Source organism: Hypanus sabinus, chromosome 10, assembly GCF_030144855.1.
Source record: "Hypanus sabinus isolate sHypSab1 chromosome 10, sHypSab1.hap1, whole genome shotgun sequence".
NCBI classification, from domain to species: domain Eukaryota; kingdom Metazoa; phylum Chordata; class Chondrichthyes; order Myliobatiformes; family Dasyatidae; genus Hypanus; species Hypanus sabinus.
The window spans coordinates 86,218,679-86,236,576 of NC_082715.1; the positions used below are offsets into that span (position 1 = coordinate 86,218,679).

Below are 17,898 nucleotides of genomic sequence, written 5' to 3' on the forward strand. Positions count from 1 at the left end.
ATAATGCTGTGGATTTAAAAACACAAACACGAGGAAATCTGCAGATGCTGGAAATTGAAGCAACACACACAAAATTCTGGTGGAACGCAGCAAGCCAGGCAGCATCTACAGGAAGAAGTACAGTCAACATTTTGGGCTGAGACCCTTTGTCAAGACTTTGTGGATTCCAGTGAAGTATTTTACATACTTTCCACTTATCACCAGTGACAATCTGTACTCCCAAAATGATTAAAGCCTCCATCTGACCATCTGATAACACCATCCCATTCACCGATCATACACAAGTCACCGATCTGGACTCTTGATCACTGAGTTTAGCCTGTAACTAATAATTACTCTACAAATCATACCAACTGACAATCCCCATCTCCATCTCATGCCTGCAATCCCCAATTCTATTGACCCCCTGCAGGTGATCACAGTCCTATGTAGATTCCACTATCTTACCCATGACTGGTGACCCTATTTCTTCCAAAGTACCACCCATTACTGGTAGCTGTACCCTGGCTCAGACGACATTCTCTGCCACAAGCTACCTCCATATCAATGTCTCTCCCACCCGCAGCTCTCCACATTGTTATGTCTTGACTTTGGAATACCCTGATTCTGTTTGAATGCTCTGAGATTGTACTTGTGTGCCTGACTTGCTGGCACTGGGAGGCTCTAAATCATTCCATTAATTTAACCTATTAAAACAAGAACACCTGCATTTATAAGGTGCTCATTAATTCCTCAAGACACCACTAAACACTTTGTTGTAATTGAAATTATTCTGAAATGTAATCACTGAGCAGGAAGCTTTGACCAGTAAATCATTCAGCAAGAGAACACATTTGAGAAAAAAAAAGGACATGGTCCAAAAGAAGAGAGAGGAGAATCTTGATGCCATTAAGGCAGGATCAATTTGTCAAATAAAAGCAGAAAAAAATGGAAGAACTCAAGAATGATACAGCTCAGTAGAAGTGACTACTTCATCGCCAGCAATTAGGTGAATTATCATGAACATTCGAACTTCCAAACTTTAAAGTAAATTTATTATCGAAGTAGATACAGTATATGTCACCATATACTACCCTGAGATTCATTTTTTGTGGGCATCACAATAGACCAAAGAAATAAAATAGAATCATTGAGAAACTACACCTGAAGACTAACAATCAGTGTGCAAATGAAGACAAACTATTTATTATTACAAGTAGTAATAATAAATAGCAAATAAATAATACTGATTACATGATTTTGGAGTCCTTGAAAGGTTCTGAAATCAATTTAGCATTGAGGTGCATGAAGTTATCCACAATGGTTCAGGAGCTTGATGTTTTAAGTGTTCCTGAGCCTCGTGGTGTGGGATCTAAGGCTCCTGTACCTCTTTCCCAGTGAAAAGAGAGCTTGGCCTGGATGGTGGAGAGTCTTGATGCCTGTATATAACTGGTGTGCTGGTGGAGATTGAAGCCACTGGACCTCTGGGTTCTGGAGGCATCTGCAAAGATGTACTGAGGATTCACATAGTATAGGGCAATGCTGCTGCTCCTGGAAGCCTCCAGGCAAACACTGAAAAGAGGGAAAATCTGGCAGCAGAAACCTGACTGCTGTTAAATCTGAGATGGAATTTCTTAAAATGGGTCGGAAATTCAGTGTGGACTCTGATCTTATATCAGATCTGATCTGGCCTGAGATTCAAGTATTGATACCCAAACAAAGGCAAAGAATCTCTTCATTTCAGGCAGTTCCAAATTGATAGTAATTCTGTCTATGTCCATGAAGAATGAGGAGGAATTAGAAGAATGAGTGGGGAGGGATCTCACTGAATGCTATTAAATAATGAATGGTCTAAATAAAGTGGAAAGGATGTTTCCTAAGGGGGGGGGAGGAGTCTAGGATCATAGATCTCAGCCTCAGAAAAGGACATCACTTTAGAAAAGAGATGAAGATGAATTTATTGAGCCTGATGGTGATGAATCTGTACAATACATTGCCATAGATAGGTTCTTAATTAGTAAGGGTAAAGGCAAGAGAACGGAGTTGAGAGGGATAATAAATCAGCCTTGATGGAACGGCAGAGCAGAATGAATGGGAAAATGGCTCCTTCCTGTGTCAGATGGTCATTTGAATGGCTGAATGCAGACATTTCTGTTGTGTATTTAATATACCAGTAATATTTGAGTAATATTGTAATATATTGTTTTGATTAAGCATTCTTTGTTGTTTAAATAATGAATGATGCTTATATGTATGAAATGCATGAATTGCTTATTTCATTACACCATAGTGTTAAATTCACGCTCTGAACCTAAAGTAAAAAAAAACAAGCTAAGACCTGCTGTCCTGCTCTCTCATCTTTTTCTTGTAATTAGATTTATGTTTTGGAGTTACAAAACAAAACAGTGGTGATGAATATGTTCAAAGTGAACTAGAGAAGGCTACCTACTTGTTGAAACGCAGCAAGCCATTCAAGTTAAAAACAAGCACAGTAAGTTAAACAGTTGAGTTTAAAAAAAACAGCCGAGTAACAAAAGAGCACAGCAAGTGCTCTTCAGAAAAGGAAGCAGATATAGTCCAAGTTAAAAAAAGGCAAGAAACTGAAGAATTCACGGGTTCATAAACAATGTGTAGCAGGTGATAATAATCATAAATCAGAGCAGAACTGTCTTGCGACATTGGAAAGATTGATGTGTTTGTTTGTTTGTTTAGCTGGATATTGTATATGAAGCAAGTTGAGCAGTGTTTAAAGCAAATTAAATAGCCGATGAGAAGTGAGTGTCACTTTTGCTGAGTGCATTGGATTTAAAGGCATACAGGTTGCTAAGAAATTGAACGGCTCCAACCAAACTAGCTGAAAATAAGCTTTGCTGATATTGTGAAAGTAATGCAGAAATATTTAGAACCAAAACTGTTGTTGATTGCAGAATATTTTAGGTTTCATAAATAGAATCAAAATGAAGGGGGATTCCATTTCAGCTTATGTGGTTGAATTGAAAAAGTTGTCTGAGCATTGTCAGTACAACTGCAGTAGAACCTCCCTGCTCCTGTACTTAAGTCATTTTGCTATGAATGCCAACATACCATTTGCCTTTTTCACCACCTGCTATACCTGCATGCCCACCTTCAATGACTGGTGTACAATGACACCAGGTCTCGTTGTATCTCCCCTTTTCCTGGTCAGCCACTGTTCAGATAATAATCTGTTTTCCTGTTCTAGCAACCAAAGTGGATAATCTCACATTTATCTACATTAAGTTGCATCTGCCATGAATTTGCCCACTCACCTAAACTATCCAAGTCACCCTGCATCTTCTTAGCATCCTCCTCACAGCGAACACCGCTGCCCAGCTTCGTGTCATCCGCAAACTTGGAGATGCTGCATTTAATTCCCTCGTCTAAATCATTAATATATATTGTAAACAACTGCGGTCCCAGCATTGAGCCTTGCAGTACCCCACTAGTCACTGCCTGCTATTCTGAAAAGGTCCTGTTTACTCCCACTCTTTGCTTCCTGGCTGCCAACCAATTCTCTATCCACATCAAGACCATACACTCAATACCGTGTGCTTTAAGTTTGATAACCGACTCTAGCATTTTCCCCACCACTGATGTCAGACTAACCGGACTACAATTCCCTGGTTTCTCTCTCCCTCCTTTTTTAAAAAGTGGGGTTACATTAGCCACCCTCCAATTCTCAAGAACTAATCCAGAATCTGAGGAGTTTTGAAAAATTATCACTAATACATCCACTATTTCTTGGGCTCCTTCCTTAAGCACTCTGGGATGCAGACCATCTGGCCCTGGGGATTTACCTGCCTCTAATCCCTTCAATTTACCTAACACCACTTCCCTATTAACATGTATTTCCCTCAGTTCCTCCAACTCACTAGACCCTCAGTCCCTTACTATTTCCAGAAGATTATTTATGTCCTCCTTAGTGAAGACAGAACCAAAGTAGTTATTTAATTGGTCTGCCATATCTTTGTTCCCTATGATCAATTCACCTGTTTCTGACTGTAAAGGACCTACATTTGTCTTGACCAATCTTTTTCTTTTCATGTATCTATAAAAGCTTTTACAGTCAGTTTTTATGTTCCCTGCCAGCATTCGCTCATAATCTTTTTCCCCTTTCCTAATTAAGCCCTTTGTCCTCCTCTGCTGGTCTCTGAATTTCTCCCAGTCCTCAGGTGTGCCGCTTTTTTTTTGCTAATATATATTTTTCTTCTTTGGACTTGATACTATCCCTAATTTCTCTTGTCAGCCACGGGTGCACTACCTTCCCTGGTTTATTCTTTTGCCAAACTGGGATGAACAATTGTTGTAGTTCATCCGTGCCATCTTTAAATGCTTGCCATTGCATATCCACCGTCAACCCTTTAAGTATCATTTGCCAGTCTATCTTAGCTAATTCACGTCTCATACCTTCAAAGTTACCCTTCTTTAAGTTCAGAACCTTTGTTTATTCTACTTCATTCTAGTTCACCCATGCAAAATGTCATCACCATTTTATCTTAAAGGCAGGCAGCTATTTTATCATTACCAAGATGAATACATACTGTAAGTGCACCTTAACAATAAAAAAAATTAATGGTCACCTGGTTACGCAACTAAGAACTTCCACTGGAGAAAAGATAACTCCTGTTGGAATGACATTTGTAACCATGAAATACAATGACCAACAAGCTGCATTGGAATTGTATTTGGTAAAAAAGGAGGGTCAGCATTTTGGGGAAGTGGTTGGCTCAGACCACCATCATTTGATTGGAAATCCATCCAGCATTTGCATGTGACATCCCCTGTAACAGTATCAACTGAAAGCAAATTAAGAAAGGGACTGGATGCTGCTTCAGCAGCGTTCAAGGATGGTATAGGAAAATTCCAACATACCAAGGGTAAAATAGTGTAAAATGAAAATGCCACACCCAAATTTTGCATTTCCCATCAAGTTCCTTATACTATTCATGATGAAGTAGCCAGTCCACTAGATCGCATAGAGCCTGAAGGAATTCTATCTGAGGTTCAATGGAGCCCATGAGGAACGCTGCAGGTTTCAGTAGTCAAGAAGAATGGGTCTGTCAGGATTTGTGGTGATTTTAAGGTCACCATCAACCCAGCACAGAAAGCAGAGCAATACCGTTTGCCTGGGATAAAGGATATCTTTGCAAAGCTTTTTGGAGAGAAACACTTCAGCAAAGTGGACTTAGCTAAGGCCTTTATACAGATGGAAATGGAAGAAGAGTCGAAAGTGTTGCTCACCAAAACACTGGCAAAGGGCTTTATTGCTATAATAGGCTTATCTTTTGTGGAAAATCTGCCCCTGCAATCTGGTAGAAAACCAATGGCTGGATGATGCATGGCTGTCCAGGCATTCAGTGTTAACTGCATGACATCATTGTTACCCATAACATTGACAAGGAACATCAAAGTGTGGGGGAGGAGGAATTTGAGGGTTGATGTAACTATTCCATTTGTGTTCTTGTATTTGCGCGGGAAGGAAGTATTTGAAGGTGGGGTGGGTTGGTGATCGTGCTGCCGTTCTTCTCTTTTGTGGTTTTGTGGCTATCTGGAGAAGAACAATTTTAGAGTTGTATACTTTGATAATAAATGAACCTTTAAACCTTTGAACATCTCCAAAATCTCAAGAAAGTATGAAAAAAATTAGAAGATTATGGCCTCAGAGCATGACACAACAAATGTGAACTCTACAAACCGAGCTTCGCTTACTATGGTCACAATATTGACGCCCAAGGATTATACAGGTGTGCTAAGAAAATTCAACAGTGATGGATGCCCTAAAACCAGAGGATGTGTCACAATTTTGGTCCATTTCAGGATTTGTCAATCACTATTACACCTGTTGAACTCATTAATAATTATCTTGAAGAAGTGGCAATGGACAAATCAATGTGAGGTGGCTTTCAAAAAGGTAAAGGAAGTGAAAGTGACCTCACACATTATGATTCATATCATCCAGTGAAGTTTGCCTGTGAGACTTCGCCTGATGGTGTAGATGCAGTTGTGTCATATGTTATAAGTGACGGGTGTGAACACCCCATAGCCTTTGCATCTCGTTCCCTTAATGCTGTAGAGAAAACATACACACAGATTGACAGAGAGGCCTTGAGTCTGGTTTGAAGTGTAAAACACTTTGACCAGTACTTGTATGGGAGCCAGTTTACCCTTGCCACTGATTATCAACTACTATTATCCATTTTTAATCCACAGAAGGGTGTATCACTAACAACAGCAGCAGTAAAGCAGAGACGGGCTCTGTTCTTTGGAGGACACAATTACAAGACTGAATTCATGAGGACATCTAAGCATGGAAATGCAGGTAGATTGTCCCATTTTCCTTTGGAAAAGGAAATACCTGAACATTTTACAGAAGATGATACTCCTCTTGATAGTCTCCCTAACGAAATTGAAAGTATCCCTATTACAGTAGAGACAGTACATTAAATTTATGATCCCTTGGTTCTAGATGACTTATCTAAGGAAAAATAGGTCCATTATTCTTACTCAGGCTGGATGACCTCCTCATTTTGTACACTTCAGTTAAATCTTTCTTCACCCTGCTTTCATCCAAAGTGAAAAACTCAGACTGCCTAATTTTTAGTTCTATGCAAAGTTTTTTGTCACATGTACTCTATTTGGTGAGTAGAACTGCAGTTAGCCAACAAGTATTTAATCACACTGTCAATGTATCCTGATCCCTTTCAGAAGTCTGTGGATGTTCATTCCAATCAGGCACTCCAATTTCAGTCAGAAAGAAGCAAACAGAAATGTGTTGATTTACTTTCTAACCTCTATTTAAACTCAGAAAAATAGCAAATTTAGTCAATCTATAGACAAATTTGTCATTTAGCTGGTCCTTCGAATGTCAGAGCTTCCAACAACAATGTGTTAGGCTTTGATTTAAGTCAAGTGGTGGATCAGAGATACATTTGGAAACTTATTTAGGTAACGGATATCAGTAGGGAATAGGAAAAGTTCTCCTTGCTCCGACATTATTATAGCCACCATCAACATATTCTTGCACTTCTGCTTCAACTGCTGCATCAGCACAATTCCTCTGGTTGCTTACTATCAGACTCCCGAACCAGTATGGACCACTTCACTCATCACAACTGGTCACTGAATACAACCTATGGACCCACATTCAAGTACTCTGCAACTCATGTTCTCAGTATTATTTATTATTTATTTAACATTCTGATTCTGATTACTATTATTTGTTCATTTTTTGTATTTGCATAGTTTATCATCGTTTGCACATTGGTTGCTCGTCAGCCTTTATTTGTGTGCAGTTTTTCAATGGTTTGATTCTACTTCTTCATTCTACCATGAATGCCTGCAATAAAATGAATCTCAAGGTAGTATTTGGTGACATATACATATTTTGATAATAAGTGTATTTTGAACTTCTAACTAAAAGGAGTTGGGCAAAATAAATATTTTTGACATGAACAGAGAATTCAGCAATACAGTGGAATAATGGAGTTAATTTCAATATTTTGTTTGACCCTGACGTTTTTGGGATCCAGTGGCTCATCAGAAAGTCAAGAATGAGACATAAACTTGTTGCTTCCGATTGTTTTCAAAATGATACAAAAACAAAGAAGCATGGCAGGAGAAAATAAAAGAAACTTAATAGTAGTATAGTCTTCTCTGATAATAGAAATTTCTTGTGATAACAGTCAACTTATAAGATCATTGGATTCCAGTAATATGGCACCTGTCACTGAAAACAGGAAGCTTCCTAGAAAATTCAGAGGCAACTGTGACCACAGGAAAACTCACAGAATAATCGCACATGTATAGGTGATTATAAAAAATACAAACAAGCACAGTCAAGTTAAATTACAAAAAAAAGATACAGTTTTACACCGTGATCCAACACATTGCTCTATGTTCAAACAAAATGCTAAATTAATTTAATCCCTGAACAAAGCAAATACAGTTTTCTTTGCTCACTGGGCATTTCCAAAATACATTTTTCTTTGCACGGAGGTTCTCTTCTGAATATTTCTGGGGTTTTTTTTAGCTGGCGCTGCTCGATTCATCAGTAGTAGTTATTTTTGGTCATTTGTTGGCAGTTGCATGAGGTTATGCCATCATTTCTTACTAAGTTGAAACCCCTTGATACTGTACTTAATTGTTTCTCATTACCTTTCCAGTAGAACACACTCCATGGCTTGGACTGTGAAATTATGTCACATAGAAACAGGTAACATGATGGGGAAGGAATATCTGGCCTTTCAGAACCAAACTGCTCACATTTCAGCTGTAATTGACAGTCTCTTGAGACAGGCAGCCAGGATAAATGGAGCCTGAGGTGAAACTGACCCAAAGGTTCAGTAGGTGAATTTTATTGATATAAAGTATAGATTAAGTTATATGTTTCCAGATTATTATTATCACATCTAACCTGGGAAAACTATACTCTGACATGAGAAGGAGCTGGATTTCTTTTAAACTAATACTCTTCATTAAAAATTGATTTTACTCATTTGATACCATTTTGATTAATGGTCCTAACAGCTAGCCTATTTAATGGAGTCAGATTCAGAACAAGGAGATTGGGTAAAAATTACCCAGTAGATGCAAGAGGAAACAATTGTTCTTTATAGAAGTTGCTCTCCGTACAGAAATGTGTTACAAATAGCTTTAGTAACTCACAAAATGCTGGAGTAACTCAGCAGCTCAGGCAACATCTATGGAAAGGAATAAACAGCGGATGTTTTGGACCGAGAAAGGAAAGGAAGGGGGAAGAAGACAGAGCAAGAAGGTGGGGAGGGGACTTGGCTTTATTCATTATTCTTTATTCCTTTCAATATACGCCGCCTGGCCTGCTGACTTTCTCTAGCATTTTTTTTGTGTGTTTTCTGGATTTCCAACATCTGCAGAATCTCTTGTGATTACAAATAGCTTTTGACCTATTCCCTTCCTCTTCCCAATTTGAAGAATTTGAGAATGAGTATTTAATGCCATTTTAATATTTGGTGGCAAACAGTAAAGGGGGCATTAAAGTCTAGGCAATTTTGAAATAATGCTGAACTGAGATATCTCAATGGCAGATTTCACAGCTGTTAATATTACTAATAGAGAATAGTTTGACCTGTGACCTGCATTGATTCACTTATAAAACCAAGAAAATAACACTGAGCTAAGAGCTGAACTTCCTTCTCTATTGGAGATTATGCCATATCTCATGGTGCATGTGCCTGTTTTTTTTTAGAATCACGCTTTTCTCTTGCTTGTGAAGGGACAAGTTGCCAGTGAGAATACCTGTCACTTTGAACACCCCGTCAATATTGGGCATGTCTACATCAGGTATCAAAGAGTTATTTTTTCTGTCAAAAAGACATGACTGAGGGATAAACTGAAGGGAGTTTAATCTTTGTTGCGAGTTCAGTAAGACGTATTCACTTGTGAGTGAGTTCGCCCAAAGACCACAAAATGACAGGCACTGCAAACTCAAATAATGAGTCCATATCCAGTGGTGAGAGTACAGACCTTGTTTTCAGAAACAGTAGCTAAAGTGAATAGCATGGCTGCTTTTAAAGGAATGCTTGATAGGCATATGAAAGAAAGCAGAGATTTTGTGAAATACTGAAATAAAAAGTTTGGAGAAGGCTTGAGTGCAGTATAAATACTGAGATTGATCAATTGGGATGAATGAGCTGTTTCTGTGCTTTGCAATTTGCATAACAGTGTACTGACAGCAGTCAGCTGCCTCACACCCAGTCTCAAACAGCAGGTCCTATTGTGTCAATATTAATTCCTTCATTAGGTATTTATACAAAATATATGAAAGGACATTTCCAATTCAGTACATGTTTATTTTAGACTTTCCAAGAGGTTTCTAAGGAGGGGATCTTTGTTCTGTGAGGTGCGGTTAAGTAGTCTATTCCCATTCTCAAACTGATTGTGCTCTTGTTTCTATGCTGTACCACATAAGAAGAACTTGCAGAGGATTTTTCTTGGTAGTGACAAATATAATTTTCATCTGACTAGAAGCAGCCATGACAGTCCCAAATTAAGACTGAGATGCAGCAATAAGATTTTCAATCACAGGACAGCGAATCTTTACAGTTTTCCCATCTAGACATTCAGTGTTGCTAAAATATTTAAGGCAGCAATCAATATACAATTGGATATTTAAGAAACGAAGGGATATGAAGACAATCTAGGATAGTGGTCAATGTTCAGCTATAGTCTTAGTGAAGGGTCCAACTGGCCTACTTCCATTTTGACTTAATATTCTAATGTTTCTGTTCTGGAGGACTGAGTTTGCTGGAACTGGGTGCAAATTATTTAATTTGATTTCACTCAAGATCTTCCAACCAGAGTATGGTTACTTTTTCTTCTCCAGCATAAACTGACAGACACTATTGACTTTACCACAGAGGAGCGATTAATCTTATTGAAATTCATTGTCCAAATATATTCACACTGTAATATATTTTTGAAGAAGGAATTTAATGTAAAAATAAAAAAAATAACATGTATTTCTCTGAACACTGAGCAGATTGACAGAGAGCTGGTTAAATCTAGCAGCCTTTATACAAACTAATGGTGTGAACTACTCTGTGAATAAAGGTGAATATTCAAAACATATACAAACTTATTGAAAGCCAATATGACATTTAAGTACAAATGTCAAAATTTTGCAATAACATAAAGGGAGCAGATGCTTTCCATGACAATAGATGGTGAGCATGTTGAAATTCAGATAATTGAACTTCTTTTAGAAGGATTGGTATAAGACTAAGCAAAGGTAGAAATGCCACAAAGATGAAGTAGAATTTAGTGCATGGTTTGCTTTATATTGCACCTTAGTAATTACCACACATCCTTTAATTTAAAATTGTTTTGCAGTACAGAACGTACGAGCTTATGATTGCAGGATGGGGTTTATGGAGTATTTAAGAACATACAGTAGAAACTAGTTAATAGGATTTAAATAAGGGGAAGTAACTAAAAAGTTGTAAAGAGGCCAATACTCAGTATTCCTCCGTGCTTATGTTAGTGAATGTATATCAAACTGAGTGAAGAAGAAAATGCTGATCTTTTTGCAAAATCCTTTTCAAATGTAGGAATAAGGTTTCCCAGGTGTGTGTTGCCTAGAGCTAGGTGTTGAATCAATAGGGTAAAGGTCAGAAGACAAACCTTCAATCCAATGGGGGTGAATTGTTAAAGCTCTCCACCAAGAGGGCTATGGAGGCTTAAGCATCAAATATGTTCAAGATAAAGATTGATAGATTGATTTAAGGAAGTCAAATCATTAAGGGTTCCTAAAATAAAGTAGCAATAAGTTAATAGAAAAGCCACAATTCCACTGTTTGGTGGAGCTGGTCCATATTTGTTCTGTTATACAGTGAGCTCATGCGGTCAGGAGTCTGACACCAATGGAACAATAGAGAAGGCTCATGGGGAAATCAAGGAGGCTGGAATGTAAAAATAATTTTCTTAACTTCGTTCATTATTGTCACATGTACCAAGATAAAGATGGCACGAGCAAGCAGCAATTCCTTGGGCAATATCTTCCAGATACACAATAATTCAAGTTTTTCTACGTCTTCTATTTATTCTTTTTATCTTAGTATTGTTTATGAAACTGTTGGAGCCTGTGACTTACAGTCTGTAGTTTGATCGAGTGGGCTAATGCTCTAGTGTTCCCGAGGAAGCTCTGGGACAGAAGCATGAGTGGAAGCTCAGAGACGGGGCTACTAGGTCTAAGTCTCCCCAGAAAGGCCAGTGGGTTCGAAAGATTGCTCTTCCTGATGCTCTTGGAGTTGTTATCAAAATTCTAAGACATATGAATTGGACTGTGGTTCATATTGGCCTCTTTCAGTTTGATATTTATTGGTGATCCATTCTTTCTTGTTGCTGATTAATGGGTTGGGGGTGTGGGGTTTGATGTTCTTGCTGTTTCCAGTGTGGGCAATCCATTAGTTTTTCTGGAAGGGAGGGGTTGAAATTTACAGGTTTTTATTTCTCTTTTTTCTTTTTGTGTGTGGAGGGGGTGAATGGATATCTTACCTGTCAAATACTTCTAATGCTTTTCTGTATTTTATAGCTATCTGGAGAAGACGAATCTCGGAGCTGTATTCTGCATACATACTTTGATAACAGAATGAACCTTTGAACTGATTTGAAACTTTGTATGATGAAAAACATGCATACCATCCATATCGATCATTACAACAGTGAAGTGAGGTAATACAAGAGAAAACAATAATTAAATGTAGAAAAGATTATCATTATAGAGAAAGTTCAGGCAGACAATCAGGTCCAAGGCCATAACAAACTCAATTGTGAAGTCAAGAATCCATCTTAATATACCCAAGGATCATTCAATAGTCATAACTATGGGATAGAAATTGCAAAGGTAAAATAGGGAAAATCATGTTCGTGTGGGATTCCAAGAGGGAGAAATATTAGAGTGCCTATGAGATGGCTTCTTAGAGCAACTCATGGTTGAACCCCCTAAAAGATCAGTTATTCTGGATTGAGTGTTGTGTGATGAACCAGAATTGATTACAGAACTTAAGGCTTGAGGACTTTGTGGAGATTACAAGTAGGATAAATCCTTCATTTCATTTCATAGCTTGTCACACTGGACAGTCAGCCATTCTTGTCTGGGGCCTGGAGTCAGGATTGGTCTCCTTTCGGATTAACTGGGTCATGGTATGAATGTTCCTGACTCGGCCCTTGTTTTCTATGCGGCCGCGTGGCTAGCTCAGCACTCAACCCGGAACGAATGGGAAGTGTGCCCCGGGGGCGGGGGGGGGGGGGAGGGTAACTGGGTTCTAACTTGGGAGATTTCACTTCTGAAGTCCGACACTGATGCCGCTGCGCCAACAATTGGATAGATTAAGGGGATCCATTCGATGCTGTATATTTGGACTATCAGAAGGCCTTTGACAAGGTGCCATACATGAGGCTGCTTACCTAGTTAAGAGCTCATAGTATCACAGGAAAGTTACTAATATGGTTAGAACATTGGCTGATTAATAGGAGGCAGTGGGTGGGAATAAAAGGATACCTTTTATTGGTTGGCTGCCAGTGACTAGTGGTGTTCCGCAGGGGTCGGTGTTGGCACTACTTCTTTTTTTGCTGTATATCAATGATTTAGATGATGGAATTCATGGCTTTGTTGCCAAGTTTGCAGATGATATGAAGATTGGTGGAGGGTCAAGTAGTGCTGAGGAAACAGGTAGGATGCAGAAGGACTTAGACAGATTAGGAGAATGGGCAAGAAAGTGGCAAAGGAAATACAATTTTGGAGAATTCATGGCCATGCACTTTGGTAGTAGAAATAAATGTGTAGACTATTTTCCAAATGGGAAGAAAATCCAGGAATCTGAGATGCAGAAGGACTAGGGAGTCCTTGTGCAGAACTCCCTGAAGTTTAACTTGCAGGTTGAGTCAGTGGTGAGGAAGGAAAATGTCATGTTAGCATGCATTTCAAGAGGCCTAGAATATAAGAGCAAGGATGTGATGATGAGGCTCTATAAGGCACTGGTGAGGCCTCACCTTGAGTATTGTGAGCAGCTTTGGGCTCCTCATCTTAGAAAAGATGTGCTGGCATTGGAGAGGGTCCAGAGGAGGTTCACAAAGATGATTCCAGGAATGAAACGGTTATCATACGAGGAACGTTTGATAGCTCTGGATCTGTACTCGCTGGAATTCAGAAGGATGAGTGGGGATCTCATTGAAACCTTTTGAATGTTGAAAGGCCTAGACAGAGTAGACGTGGAGAGGATGTTCCTCATGGTGAGAGGGTCTAGGACAGAAGGGCAAGGACACAGGACAGAGCGACACCCTTCTAAAACAGAGATGCGGAAAAATTTCTTTAGCCAAAGGATGGTGAATTTGTGGAATTTGTTGCCACAAGCAACTGTGGAAGCTAGGTTGTTGGGTGAATTTAAGACAGATATTGATAGGCTCTTGATTGGACATGGTTCCAAAGGTTATTGGGAGAAGATTGGGAACCGGGTTGAGGAGGAGAAAGAAAAAAAGGATCAGCCATGATTGTATGGTGGAGCAGACTCAATGGGCCAGATAGCCTAACTCTGCCTCTATGTCTTATTGTCTGAAGGTCTAAGGTGAAAGAACCCATAGAGGCAAATAATTACAATATGATTGAATTCACCCTGAAAGTTGATAAGTAGAAATTAAAGTCAGATGTATCATAGTGGAGTAAAGGCAATTAAAGAAGCATGAGAGAGGAGTTGGCCAGAATTGATTGGAAAAGAACACTAGCAGGGATGACAGCAGAACAGCAATGGCTGCAATTTCTGGAAGCAATTTGGAAGGCACAGGATATACACATCACAAAGAGGATGAAGTATTCTAAAGGGTAACCTAAAGTGTGTGTGCAGCCAGGGGCTGTGAACAAATTTACTAAATGTTTACTTCTCATGTGCACTTGCCAAGGAGAAAGACGTGAAGGAAACTTAACTCACAGAGGAATGTGTTGAGTGCATGGATCACGCAATTAAAAATTAAAGATTAGATGCTGCCTGGTCTGATGAGTTCCTCCAGCATCCTGTGTGTGTTGCTTAGACTTCCAGCATCTGCAGAATTTCTCTTGTTTGTGATTTGATCATATTATGATCATTTGCCTCTCTGGGTTCTTTTACCTTAAGCTTTCTAATCAATTCGGGTTCACTGCACAACACCCAATCCAGAATAGTTTGATCTCCTTTTAGGCTCAAGTATGAGCTATTCTAAAAACCCATCTCATAGGTATTCTAGAAATTACTGCTTCAAATCTCCATGACTATTGTAATATTGCCTTTTTGGCATGCATTTTCTATCTCCTGTTGTAATTTGTAGACCACATCCTTACTACTGTATACAATTCCCATCAGGGTCTTTTTACTCTTGTAGTTCCTTAGCTCTATTCACAATGATTCAACACCTTCTGACCCTCTGTCACTTCTTCCTAAAGATTTGATTTCCTTTATTATTAACAGAGAAACACCCTCTTCATTCCTGCCTGTCCTTGGACATAGAGCTCCTAGCTATAACATTCTTTCAGCCTACAACATTATACGTGCCAATCTATAACTGTGCTACAAGTTCACCTAATTTATTCTGTATACCGCATGCAAATATAACACCTTCAGTCCTGTATCAACCTCTTTCAACTGTGTTTGCCTTTTACGTTGCAACTCATCTTGTGAACTGGAGTTTTGCCCTATCAACAGCCTCTCCTCACTGCATATTACCTCTGTTTGTGAACCAGCTACCTCATCTTCAGCACTGTCATCAGCCTTTCCAACAAAACTTCTTGCTTTGAAATATTCATAGCTCAGGACACGAGTTGCACACTGCTCAACCTTTTGATTCCTAACTTTCTCTAAGGTCTTACCAACATTTGCTTCCACAGCCTCTCCACTAACTGTTCTGGCATTCTGGTTTCTATTTCCCTGCAACTCTAGTTTAAACCCCACCACGCAGTTTTAATAAACCTTCCCACTAGTTCTCTTCAAATTCAGGTGCAAACTGTCCCTTCTGTATAGGTCTCACCTTCCCTGGAAGAGAGCCCAATTATCTAAATACCTTATGCCCTCCCTCCTACACCAAATCTTTGACAACATATCAAACTGTATAATCTTCCTAGATCTGGCATCACTCACATGTGGCACAGGTAGCAATCTTGGGATCACAACCCTGGAGGTACTGCCCTTTAACTTAGCACTTGACTCCCTGAATTCCTTATGCAGCACCTCATCACTCATGTCATTAGTACACACATGGACTGCAACCTTTAACAATTCACCTTCTGACTTAGAAATGCTGAGGACTTGATCCGAGATGTCTCGGAACCCCATGGCACCCAAGAGGTAACATACCATCTGGGAATCTTGATCTGGGAATCTTGATCTGTCTGTTCCTGTAACTAACAAATTCCCTATCACCACAATGTACCTTTTCTTCCCTCCACCTTTCCCTTTTGAGTCACAGAGCCGGACAGGGTCAGAGACCTAATCACCGGGATTTTCTTCTGTTAGGTCAACCACCACTCCACCCCGCCCAAGAGTATCCAAATTGATGTACCTGTTGTTGAGGGTTGCCAGTGGAATATTCTGCACTGGCTCCTGACCCCTTTCCCTTTCCTGAGTGGTTGAATGTCACCTGGTTTCCTGTGTCCTGCACTTTGGGTGTAACTACCTCTTTATATATCTGATCTATCACCCCTTCAGTGTCCCGAATGATCCTGAGTTAATCCAGATTAAGTTCCATCTCCTGAATGCTGGATACACTTCTTGCAATTGCAGTCGTTGGGTACACTGTGGTCTCCCAGCCTTCCCACATCCCGCAAGAGGAGCATTCCACTGTCCTGCCTGACAACTCTACTCTCCTAGCTGAGCAGATATAAAGAAGGGAAGAGGAGAAAAACTTAACCATGAGTTTTTCTTTCCTTTGCTTTCTCTGACTGAAACCTCTCCTCTCCAAAGCCTCAAAGAGTTAAAGCCTCATTAGTTTCCAGAACTTAACTTTGTTTGCTATTTAATGGACTGCTCATTCAGTTATTCAACCCTCCAACCAACTAGACAGTGTTGTCACTAATTGGGAATAATTGATAGGGTAGAATATGGATGAAAGAAAACCACAGACCAGAAATGGAGCATAGATAGTGATTATATGCACTTGGGGGCTCAGGAGAAAGCAATATTGGGGATAGTTGAGGTGAACAGTGTCAAACCACCAAGAGGAAGCTGTTCATTTCGCATTGGCACCGACTGTTCGGGATGAATTGCCTGTTTCCTTGCTGTTCAGTCTCAGCAATTCAATTTAATGAATTTAAATATTCTCCTCAGAGTTTAGAGAGAGTTGAAAATTATATCAAAGGCATGCATTATTATTTCCTGTTATAGAATAGGGTCAATTCCGTGGTGATAGAAGTGAAAAATCAGTTTGGAATTCAAAATACCCAAATGCAGAAAGAATATTCGGACATGTCAGTGAATCTTAAATTGCTGCTGGAAGGAATGAAGCCCTGGTCACAGGAATAAAATACTAAGATTAGTCTAAGCATACTTGAGTAGTTGGAATAAACTCATCCAACAATTGGTATAAAGATGTAATGTAACCTCAACTAACTAAATTTCCTGCAGTGAATTGGTGCAGTCCCTGCTGTATGAGTTACACTGACAGCTGAAAATCCCTAATGCTAAGCAATCACTATCATCATAAAATGTTATAAAGGAGAAAAATATCCTTTAACAAGATCTCTATAGAATTGAATTGTTTTGAAGGTGAATATTAAGCTTGGAGAGGGTCCTCAGTGGCCAATGCAGGTTAAAAGGTATCACAAGACCAATCTACAGAAAAGATTGCACATTTCCCTGCATTCTCAACAACTTAGAAATCATTGTGTGTTTTATATAGTAGCATAGCAGTTAGCGCAACACTATTACAGCTCAGGGCTTCGGAGTTTGGAGTTCAAATCTGAACCTCTCTGTAAAAAGTTTGAATATCCTTCCCAAGTGTAATGGGTTTTCTCTGGTTGTTCCGGTTTCCTCCCACAGTCTAAAAACATAGTTGTTACGTACTTAATATTTCAGTAGTATTTGAGTAACATTGTAAATATGTTATTGATTAAGCAGTCTGTGTCTAAATAATTCATTTTGGGTTATATGTAAAAATCAGTGAACGGCATACATCATGACACTACCATATGATACAGTACATGTGCATGCCTCACTTCAAGTAAACATGATCTAAGACTTGCATTCCCATTTCTCTTGTTTTTCTTCCAAGTGGTTTAATCTTTTGAAGCTACAAAACAAAAGAGTATTGGTTAGTAGGTTAATTGGTCATTGCAAATTGTCCTGTAATTAGACTCATGTTAAATCAGTGTGTTGCTGGGCAGTGTGGCTCATTGGGCTGGAAGAG

The 17,898-nt window shown here is 39.2% G+C and overlaps 1 protein-coding gene across 1 annotated transcript in view; it reads right to left on the reverse strand.

The window, feature by feature from the left end:
- Positions 1-17,703: 17,703 nt before the first annotated feature.
- LOC132401337 (fibropellin-3-like) overlaps positions 17,704-17,898 on the reverse strand; it is a 67,303-nt gene continuing 67,108 nt past the window's right edge. Inside the window, exon 5 of the mRNA XM_059983466.1 lies at positions 17,704-17,781. Within this exon, the coding sequence (XP_059839449.1) occupies positions 17,704-17,781 (78 nt within the window). The remainder of the gene's footprint in view (positions 17,782-17,898) is intronic.